Source organism: Procambarus clarkii, chromosome 70 (assembly GCF_040958095.1).
Source record: "Procambarus clarkii isolate CNS0578487 chromosome 70, FALCON_Pclarkii_2.0, whole genome shotgun sequence".
In the NCBI taxonomy this organism is placed as follows: domain Eukaryota; kingdom Metazoa; phylum Arthropoda; class Malacostraca; order Decapoda; family Cambaridae; genus Procambarus; species Procambarus clarkii.
The window spans coordinates 24,431,372-24,442,462 of NC_091219.1; the positions used below are offsets into that span (position 1 = coordinate 24,431,372).

Genomic DNA, 11,091 nt, shown 5'->3' on the forward strand with positions numbered 1-11,091 from the left:
ACCTCATCCCTTTGTGTGTATTTTACCTCAATAAACTTATTTCAATTTCAATTTCAATTTTCAATTAAATTGTCAAGCAGTGAGGGTCTGCTATGAGGCCGATGGTGCTGCCAGGTAATCCACTAGGGTTACTAGTGGCCGCCTTGAGGGCGGGGGTGACTGGAGCTCCGGGTACATTTATCAACATCATGGGGGGCAATTTAATATTATTGGTGGATATATATGTGTTGGTTAATCAATTTAAAGTTGGTGTATGAATAACAGGAAAGCCTAATTGTGTGTAAATAGGGTGTTGATTTAGAGGGGGTTAGTTTGGGCACAAGCTCGACCTCAGGAGGATCTGCTCACGTTGTAAACATTAACCACCAAAGTTGGTTTTCTAAGTGTTACAACTAAATATATATCACCATGTTAGGGTAACGAACACTATAGGTCTCCATGGGTATATGTGTCAGTTCGTAGACCAGCGTTTTGTACAGTAGACAGGTCAAAGGCCTAGCCTGCCTAAGCCTACAGTGATGACCTCTTGGAAGTGCATCATAATAATAATAATAATAATTTTTATTTAGGCAAAGGTACATACATAAAGAGATTTTACAAAGTTTGTTGGCTTTATAGATAGAGCTAGTACATACAATGCCTAAAGCCACTATTATGCAAAGCGTTTCGGGCAGGAAAAAAACACTACTGACTAAAGCTTAAAACTAATGGGTAAAAAGAAAAAAATGCGTTGAGTACAAAATAAAAATAGAGGTAAAAGAGGGGGGAACATTGTTGAAAAAACAGCACAAATACAATTACAAATTATTACAGAAAATTACATTAAAACAGCGTTGATTTGAAAAAAAAAAAAAAAAAAACATGGGTTGACAATAGAGGGGTAAGGTAGGTTACAGGGAATTTATTAGGTATAGCTTCGTTTTTAACTTAAACTGGTTGAGAGAGGTACAGTCTTTAACATGGTTGGGAAGGTCATTCCACATTCTGGGCCCCTTGATTTGTAGAGCATTTCTGGTTTGATTAAGTCGTACTCTAGGAATATCAAAACTGTATTTATTTCTGGTGTGGTGCTCATGGGTTCTGTTACAACCTTCTATGAAGCTTTTGAGATCAGGATTGGCATTACAGTTTAGCGTTTTATATATGTATAATACACATGAGAGAATGTGCAGTGACTTAATGTCTAACATATTCAGGGATTTGAGTAGGGGTACCGAGTGATGTCTGGGGCCAGAGTTGGATATTGTCCTAATAGCAGCTTTGTGTTGAGTAATTAGAGGACGTAAATGATTTTGGGTAGTAGAGCCCCAAGCACAAATACCATAGTTGAGATATGGATAGATAAGGGAGTAATAGAGAGTCACCAGTCACTCCAGTAATCAGTCACCAGTCAGTCGCCAGTAATAGAGAGTCACCAGACTCCAGTTGTGGAGTCATCACTCCACAACTGAACACGGGGGAGCACCACTAGGTTCTTTTTTTTTTTTTTGAGATATATACAAGAGTTGTTACATTCTTGTACAGCCACTAGTACGCGTAGCGTTTCGGGCAGGTCTACACATTAAAATTCCATATACAGTATAATGGAATGTATGCGGTTGCTTAATAGTAGTGAGGGAGGAAATGATGAGGTGACAGCAAGTGAGGGTTTTATCTAGATAGTAGACCAGGAATAATTTCCTTGAATCGCCCTAATGTGATCAAATCTTTTGTAATTACCTATATCATACGTTCTTCTGTTGATATTATGAAAAACTGTACTCCTGATATTATTAATACCTTCATTTTTATTCTTTTCCAGAAACGGAGAACTAACTAAGGATGTTTCACTTTCGAGGGGTTCAGCTCCTGGGTGGTCCTCGAGGTGGAAATATATTTTCTCAGACCTTTCTATTGTGTTTTTCAAGAACTTGCGGTGTAAATATTTTTCAGGCTAAAGAACTTTGTAGTGTTTGTAAATATTTGTGTAAACACAATCATTTGAAGGCTATTCAAAGGACATGTAAATTTATTAGTAATGCTGATGAGGCAGCTTCCCATGCAAGAGGTGTTGGTTTCTGTCCTAGAAGTCGGGCACCTCTGCTGTCTCGCCCTGAGTGGAGTAGAGCAGTCATATCCAGAAGCATTTCAACTGCAGGAGCTCAGAAGCTTTTTTGGGAAAGGGAACCAAAAGGTGGATATGGAAGGAAGGTGAGCCTTTGTTATTGATTTTTTGTTTTTAAATTCCTGTAAAGCAGTGGGAAGATAGCCAAATTCCAGTGGTTGTCCATTCACTGGTTTGGTCTCTTGTCTCTTAGAGATAGTACTGTAGAAACCAAAGCATTTTGAAAACAGAAAAGTAAAATATGATTGGAAATATACTTTCAGAAAAGAGTCGGGGTTGGAGGCTTCTATTCCTGGTGCTCCTTCTCTTCCTTCTTGCTTGGTCTTAGGACTTTGGGTAGGAGGAAAGGATGTTGACTCTAGCTTTGGCTTCAACTTTTATTTTATTATTATTTTTATTATTGTTGTTATTATTATTATTATTATTATTATTATTATTATTATTATTATTGTGTTGTATGTAATAAAATGCTGTATTCTGGTTGGCCACTCAGTAGCTGCCTTAGCTAAAGCACTTAAAGTGCATATGAAACATGTCTTTTCAAAGGAAATTAAAATGAAACATGGCTTGAAATTCATGAAATTTCTCATTGAAATGTCAAATTATAACACAACATTTATAAACTAGAATCTTATTCATTTTAGGATGTTTTATATCATTTGTATTTTATCAATACACAGATAAAGTACAATCATAAAGAACTCATTCGTGATGGCCTGAGGGACATGCGATCTGAAATTACAAAATGGAAGGAAGAGTTGCAAGAACAAATTGAAAATGATCCCATTATAGTCAGACCAGGTTAGTTACAATATATGACTGGTGTTCTGTACAGTACATGTATGGTATTTGGTATTATATAGGTTATTTCTATCTTATGCTTTTCATATGCTTTTTAGTTATATAGTAATGAGACATTTAAAGCATAAGTAATAAATAAAGGCATGACAGAAGAAAAATATTTAAGGAATTACTATTTATGTTAAAAAAAAAAAAATTTTGAGATTTTATTATACTGTATTACAAAAAGTTTATTTTATATCATAAATGTGAGTGCACATGAAAAAGCATTGATGAGCAGACACACTGTGTTACCTCCTAAGGAAGGATTCTGTTGTCATTGTGAGAGCAAATATGATGCTGTCAGGCTGAGTGACATTTAATATTCTAGTGCCACAGGGGAATTTTTAAATTATCCCCTCAGGGTCATACTCGTACTAGAGAGCTCTTGAGGAAGTTACTCTGCTAAAGTGAGCAGTAGAAGGCTTGAATCATACACTATCAAAAAACTTAATGAGTCCTCCTTGACAACACTGAAATTGCCAAAGAGCACTTTAGTAAATTATTCGTTGACCTATTCATCTGTTCCATCTGTCTGGATGGCAAAATCTGAAATACATCATGCCTCACCTCACTACATATTCTCACAGTAGTCATGACAAGAAAATTGTGTGTACAGGGAAGGCATTACAGGCCCAAAGAAAAAAGTCATCCCCACTGCTGGGAGAGAGTTATCAGGTGAAGCCACATACCAATAACAGTGGTGAGGGAGCCTGGGTACACATCTGTCTATAAACATACAGTTAGAAATCCAGGAACCTCTGTCCTAAATCTCGGTACGAGTTATTCCCAAGAAAAAGGGCTTTGATAGTAACTAAGTTCTGAAGGTTATGTTCATGCTCTTAGAAATGGTGTTATTGAGTTTCATTAATGTGTATGAATTGGTGCACTCATACAATAGTGTACAGTACCCTTGTCCTAGGATAGACAGAGCATGTTGGACCTAACATGAGCAGAAGCATCAAGATAGTGTTGCAGGGCAGCAGGGAGACATTAGGTGGATGTGATATACCCTATGCCATTGCCTGTCTAGAGGCACCATCTTCAATTGGATGACAATCGGCTTTCTCTGGTGGGTGCTGGTCTGATTCTTGGCCAGTAATGACGGATTTGCTTGGAGTTATACCGTTCACTTACTCTGATGCCATAGTCAATAAAATTTTAAGTCTTGAGGGTGTTATTAAAAGCAGAAGTACCCATCCTAAAACAAGGCAGAAAGGAAATGTAGGAGAGTATCGAGGGACCAAGTGGTATAGAACAAGTATCAAAGCCTAGGTATGCAGTGACAATATCCTGCCCTGACTACCATTATGAGCCTACCAAGTGATCTTGTTTTTACAGAGATTTTACCTAAAGGAGCATTTCATATAACTCAAAGCCTGATTTAATTTGTTAAATTAAGTAGTTGACTATGATGCAAGTTATATGATTAATAATAGTCCATTTACTAATAACATGTTTTCTGATGCTATTGAATACCTCCTCAAACAAACAGAATATATAATTTATCTCTGTTTTTATAATGGCATTTATAGAATAGATTATGTATGAGCCTTCTCTCTTCCTGAAGGTGACATGGACAAGATCTTGGTTCTGGATAGTGAAGAGTCATTGAACCACTGGATAGTGACATGTGATTCAGATCATTGTGAGGGTTACAGTTCGGCTTCACTAAGTGTTTCTCCAACAGGACATGGCTTATTCTCAGGCCATATTAGCACTCAGGTCAGTCAAGGGGTGTGCATTTGTAATTTAAATATATTATTTAAATAATCATGTTATGAATAAGTTTTAAAAAACTTTGTGTTGATATAATGTGCTATAATCTGAACTGTTGTTAGTGGAAATTGGTAAAAGAAATTCATCTTATCACTATGTTGATGCTGATGTGTTAGATTTATAGGATTAGATAATACTAGAAAATGAAACCTTACTTTTAATAAGATGTAGCTGTGACTTGTTGAAGCAGAATACTGTATATAGAAGAGGAAAAGAACTGTTTTCTACCATTTGAAGTTTACCTTTGACATTGCCTGCTGTTCCATATACTAATGACTAGATCAGTTTCTCATGTATGTAGCTATTATATACATTTAATGAATTTAGTAAAGGAGCAACAAACTAAATATATTTTAAGAATGTTCATGACAGAAACAATGTGCCCTCACATTGCATGCCTCACAAGCAATATTGGCCAGAGTTTGAACCCTAGGTAGTTTGGGATGATTAGACACTACTCTTTAACTGTTCACTTTGCCCCTGTTCACCCAGCAGTAATTGAAGACCTGCTTGTAAACAGACTGGCTGATTGTGTTTCATTGAAAATTAATAGGGATAAGAATCTATGCATTGATCAACTGAAGGTTGTAGCGAACCCCATGCAACCACAACTAGATTGAGTAAAACTAGATGACTTGAGGGTATAGGGAGTATAAATCTGTGGTTTATGGTTTCATTCTTTGAAACCATAGCAAGCTGAGCTTAATGATTAAGCAAGTTTTTTATTATTTTTATAGGTCCCTAAAGATGGAAAAACAAAACGTGCAGGCTACTGCAATATGAGGACAATTAGACCAAGGGTGAGTTTTGTAAAATAAATAAATTCTGTTAAAAATAATATACTGTGTTATATACTGTAAAAATATCCCTTTGTTTTTTCTCTCTAAGGTTGAGGTTAGGCTCTCTTAACTTGTCCTCATAGCTGAGCCCTCCCAGCTGTGCTGCATACTTCAGTAATGGTCTCACATAGGCAGTGAGACACTATAAGGCATTATTCATTGATTTATTGGTACTTGTTTGCATTTCTCTTTCCTTTATAATTGAAATAAAACTAAAGTTTGTTATAAAGTAATTTTCTGTTTAAATTTATATGGTAAATAATTGTCATGTAAAATAATTAACGTGCAACCTGGGACTATTCCTATATTTGTCTTGAAACAAATACTGTACTTAAAAATTTTCTGCTAAATATTTTTTAATCCTGCATTATTTACAGAAGTCCTTTAGAAGAGAGATGTACTTGGACTGGTCATGTTACAACCACTTGGAGTTACGAGTACGAGGGGATGGCAGATCTTACCTCGTAAATATTTCCACTGCTGGATATTATGATATAACCTGGAATGACATGTTCTCATACGTATTATATACTCGAGGAGGGCCTCACTGGCAGATCACGAGGGTAAGTTTAAAAAGAATACCATTGTGTGGTGCAATCAGTCTTGCATCTCTTGCTTTTTAGGGGTGGTGCTGTATTGGTCTGAGGAACCCATCTTCATAACTAAACACTCAATTATCTTTTGTTCTCTGTCAATCACTGTTCTGCCATGCACTTTACCACAGCATTTTGTAGAATAATGCATCTCTAGTTGGCAAGTGAATTACTTAACTATCATGATCATTGTAGTTCTTACGCTATTCACATTATTTTGATATGAAAGTACTATTATGTGTCTTTTTCTGGAGGGAGCCCCTTGAAGCTATCACACTGATTCAAGGGAAAAGCTTTCATGGTGATACATGAGTAGTTGCAAATGTCCTTCCTTGGGTGATAACTGTCTGAAAAGTTAGTCGAGGAGATATACTACCAGAGTAATGTGCCTGTATATACTGTGTGTGTGTGTGTGTACTCACCTATTTGTGCTTGCAGGATCGAGCATTAACTCTTGGATCCCGCCTTTCCAGCTATCGGTTGTTTACAGCAATGACTCCTGTCCCATTTCCCTATCATACCTAGTTTTAAAAGTATGAATAGTATTTGCTTACACAACCTGTTCCCCAAGTGCATTCCATTTTTCCACTACTCTCACGCTAAAAGAAAACTTCCTAACATCTCTGTGACTCATCTGAGTTTCCAGTTTCCACCCATGTCCCCTCGTTCTGTTATTATTACGTGTGAACATTTCATCTATTTCCACTTTGTCAATTCCCCTGAGTATTTTATATGTCCCTATCATATCTCCTCTCTCCATTCTTTTCTCTAGTGTCGTAAGGTTCAGTTCCTTCAGACGCTCTTCATATCCCATCCCTCGTAACTCTGGGACAAGCCTCGTCGCAAACCTCTGAACCTTCTCCAGTTTCTTTGTGTTTCTTCAGGTGGGGGCTCCATGATGGCGCGGCATACTCTAAGACGGGTCTCACGTAGGCAGTGTAAAGCGCCCTAAAAGCCTCCTCATTTAGGTTTCTGAATGAAGTTCTAATTTTCGCCAGTGTTGAGTACGCTGCTGTCGTTATCTTATTTATATGTGCCTCAGGAGTTAGATTAGGTGTCACATCCACTCCCAGGTCTCTTTCTCGAATCGTTACAGGTAGGCTGTTCCCCTTCATTGTGTACTGTCCCTTTGGTCTCCTGTCACCTGATCCCATTTCCATAACTTTACATTTACTGGTGTTAAACTCCAGTAGCCATTTCCCTGACCATCTCTGCAACCTGTTTAAGTAGTCTTGGAGGATCCTACAATCCTCATCTGTCGCAACTCTTCTCATTAATTTTGCGTCATCCGCAAACATTGACATGTATGATTCCACTCCTGTAAACATATCATTTACGTAAATTAGAAAGAGGATTGGTCCCAGCACTGATCCTTGAGGTACTCCACTTGTTACTGTTCGCCAGTCCGACTTCTCGCCCCTTACCATTACCCTCTGGCTTTTTCCTGTTAGGTAGTTCTTCACCCATACTAGGGCCTTTCCACTTACTCCTGCCTGCCTCTCAAGTTTGTATAGCAGTCTCATGTGCGGTACTGTATCAAAGGCCTTTTGGCAGTCAAGAAATATGCAGTCTGCCCAGCCTTCTCTGTCCTGCCTTATCCTTGTTACTTTATCATAGAATTCTAAAAGGTTTGTTAGGCATGATTTCCCTGTCCAGAAACCATGTTGGTGCTTGTTTACAAACCCAATGCTCTCCAGGTGCTCAACAAGTCTTAGCCTAATTATTCTTTCAAGTATTTTGCTGGGGATGCTTGTCAGTGATACGGGTCTGTAGTTAAGTGCCTCCTCCCTATCACCTTTTTTGAAAATCGGTACGACATTTGCCTCCTTCCAGCAACTGGGCAATTCTCCCGACATAAGTGACTCATTAAAGATCATTGCCAGAGGCACGCTGAGAGCCTGCGCTGCCTCTTTAAGTATCCACGGTGATACTTTGTCTGGTCCAACAGCTTTATTTGCATCCAGTGTTGTCAACTGTTTCATTACATGTGTGTGTGTGTGTGTGTGTGTGTGTGTATACATATAATATATAATATATATCTATCATTTTAGAAATATTGTACTAGGATTACTTTATCACCCTCTCACATATTGAGAAATACTGTACTGTAGTACATACTATAGGCAGATATATATTTATAGATTGAAGTCTATACTGACTTATGATATCTTACAAAAGAAAAATATTCACAAAGGTTTATGCTCATCTTTATTTCTCTTTGCAGATCCCATTCTCTAAATTTTTTTTTAACAGTAAAGGTCGTGCACAAGATAAGCAAGTGCCAATCGTTCTTCATCGAGTAGTTTCTCTTGGAATATCAGCAGGAGATCGTGTTAATGCACCGTTTAGATTAGAAATAGACTACATAGGTCTTTATAATGATCCAGATCACACAGAGACATTTGCCTATGAGATGTATAGAGTTCCTAAATATACATCTGCACATTAAGTTAGGAAAACTACCTATGTTTTCAGTGTACTCTACTGTATATACAAAATTGCAGCATAAACATTAATAAATTTACTTTGTTTTTATTTTTTGTAGTTAATATGCTGAATTTTAATTCAGTTTCCAAAATTATTATTAAGAAAAGTAACAAATTTCTTGTTCTCATATTGTGACAATAAACTAGTGACCTGGAAATGTAAAAGCACATTTTTGGCATAGAAGAAACTGCATGGATTATTCTGTTGAATAGTGATAAGAGATATATTGATTATATGGTAAATACAGTACAGGTACATAGATTTATTTTGTACATAGTTCATTTTGTATAAAGAAATTAGATACAGTATTTCCTAAATTTTATTTAACTCTCTGGTAGCCCAGCCACTCTGCGTGTTCCTGACCGTAAGTGTTCTGGGCTTCCCGGGCCGCCCAGCAATCCAAAAATATTTTGCCATCATTTTGCATTTTAAAGGTTACATGTTGTCACTATAAACTATAAATTTGGTGTCAAAATGTTTGCAAATAAATTCTCTAGAGAATAGCTGCAAAAACAATAGTGTATTTATTACACAAAAGTGTAATAATTATGGACAACAGTGATGAATATACGAATGTTTATGAACAATTGTATGATGGGTTTTAATGTCGTCGTAATGTTTATTGTCGGAGTATGTATGGTGTATTTTAGCTTTGTCGAAACACAAAAATGTTAATATTTTAATTTAAAGCATCAGTAGTTATGTAAATAACAGTAAACAGTAATACTTTGATATTACTTATGTAAATATTGTACAGTAAATTCTGTACAGTCACCCTACATTGGTAATGTAATGTTTTTAAATATAATCAAAACAATAAGAACATTAATGATGGAGATAATCGAGCACTGGAATAAACTGAAAAGTACACAAGAAATATCACAACTGGGTGAAGCTAATGAACAAATTCACAAGGGCCGTGACGAGGATTCGAACCTGCGTCCGGGAGCATCCCAGACACTGCCTTAATCGACTGAGCTACGACAGGGTTAAAAGGCTACGGGATCCAGCAAGTTGAGTAGAACTTCGGTTTCAACCCTTTTAACCCTGTCGTAGCTCAGTCGATTAAGGCAGTGTCTGGGATGCTCCCGGACGCAGGTTCGAATCCTCGTCACGACCCTTGTGGATTTGCTCATTTGATGCATCACGTTATTGTGATATCTGTGTGTGGGTGAAGCTACCTCTTAAAGGAAAATACAAATATGTCCAGTACATTGTGATCGGCCTGAGATAAATATGAATATATCTTCTATCCTCTCAATATGCTAGGAGTTCATCCCTGTCTAAGGTCAGGTTCGAGCTATCGTGAAAGAGTGGCCTTCACTGGTCTGAAATTGTGATATTAAAATTTTGTCCTAGAAATAATAGTTTAATAACAAGATGCTTCTCTGTTATATATCTTACTGCTGTGACTGAATCATGCAGCATATGTTAGTATTAGTCCCGGGTTGCAGTAAATGAGATACTGTTTTATAATAAAAATACATCTCGATACATTATTTTTTCTGTAAACAATACGGTGGCCTGCTGTAGCTTCCTGAAGCATGTGAATATTGTCATTGTTCAGTACTAGGGTAATACTGTATAATTAATACCTTTGCCTTTTTGTTTATTTCCTGCATACCTATCTCTTCTACATTTTGATGCATAAGTTAAATGAATTTGCCAAATGAATAATGTAGCAAAGCTAGTCTCTGATGCATTAATTAGCATTTGTTTGTATTCTTATCGCTCATTAGTAATTAGTGTTTCTAAGTGTAGTTACAGGATGAGAGATACGCTCGTGGTGTCCCGTCTTCCCAGCACTCGTCATATAACGCTTTGAAATTACTGATGGTTTTGGCCTCTACCACCTTCTCACCTAACTTGTTCTAACCGTTTACCACTCTATGAAAGTGAATTTTCTTATTTCTTCGGCAGCTTTGTTTGGTTAGGTTAAATCTTTGCCCTCTTGTTCTTGAAGTTCCAGGTCTCAGGAATTCTTTCTTATCAATTTTATCGATTCCTGTTACTATTTTGTACATAGTGATCATATCGCCTCTTGTTCTCCTATCTTCTAGTTTTGGCATATTTGATGCCTTTAACCTCGACCTGGAAGCTCTTGTTCTTCAATTCTGGGAGCTACTTAGTGGCATGTCTTTGCACCTTTTCCAGTTTGTGATATTGGCAACTTCCTCATGCAAGTGTTAGCCTAAGTAGCATATAGGGGTCACCAGAATATGTATGATACTGCTTGTCACTATGTGACGTGTAGCTTGTGTTCTAACCAACTTAAGGAAGGTTTAACCATTTAGATGCTAGATAAAAAAGATTCAACAATTTAGCTGCTAGATAAAAAAAAGTTCAACCATTTAGCTGCCAGATCAGAAAAAGCTTTACCATTTAAGTGCTAGATCAAAAAATGTTCAACCATTTAGCTTACTGTGATAAGTTTTTTCTTTATTGCACA

At 36.9% G+C, this 11,091-nt stretch overlaps 1 protein-coding gene across 4 annotated transcripts; it reads left to right on the top strand.

The window, feature by feature from the left end:
• Positions 1 to 72: 72 nt before the first annotated feature.
• Positions 73 to 10,138, top strand: CIA30 (complex I intermediate-associated protein 30). 4 transcript variants are annotated; one of them, XM_045725088.2, is made up of 7 exons: positions 73 to 171; positions 1,802 to 2,190; positions 2,785 to 2,905; positions 4,515 to 4,669; positions 5,461 to 5,523; positions 5,940 to 6,125; positions 8,380 to 10,138. In XM_045725088.2, exons 2-7 carry the CDS (start codon positions 1,822 to 1,824, stop codon positions 8,602 to 8,604), a joined length of 1,119 nt encoding a protein of 372 aa, XP_045581044.1. In that variant the 5' UTR covers positions 73 to 171; positions 1,802 to 1,821; the 3' UTR covers positions 8,605 to 10,138. The 4 variants fall into 4 exon arrangements, with proteins under 4 accessions (XP_045581044.1, XP_045581045.1, XP_069167790.1 ...); XM_045725089.2 differs by having other exon boundaries at positions 123 to 212; XM_069311689.1 differs by lacking the exon at positions 73 to 171 and adding an exon at positions 315 to 351.
• The last annotated feature ends 953 nt before the right edge of the window (positions 10,139 to 11,091 follow it).

Bases quoted from the DNA above. Each gene is read 5' to 3' on its own strand.
- CIA30 (XM_045725088.2), top strand. From the start codon at position 1,822: ATGTTTCACTTTCGAGGGGTTCAGCTCCTGGGTGGTCCTCGAGGTGGA. The intron at 2,906-4,514 runs GTTAGTTACAAT...CTCTTCCTGAAG, and splicing joins TCCCATTATAGTCAGACCAG to GTGACATGGACAAGATCTTG. The intron at 6,126-8,379 runs GTAAGTTTAAAA...TTCTCTTTGCAG, and splicing joins CTCACTGGCAGATCACGAGG to ATCCCATTCTCTAAATTTTT.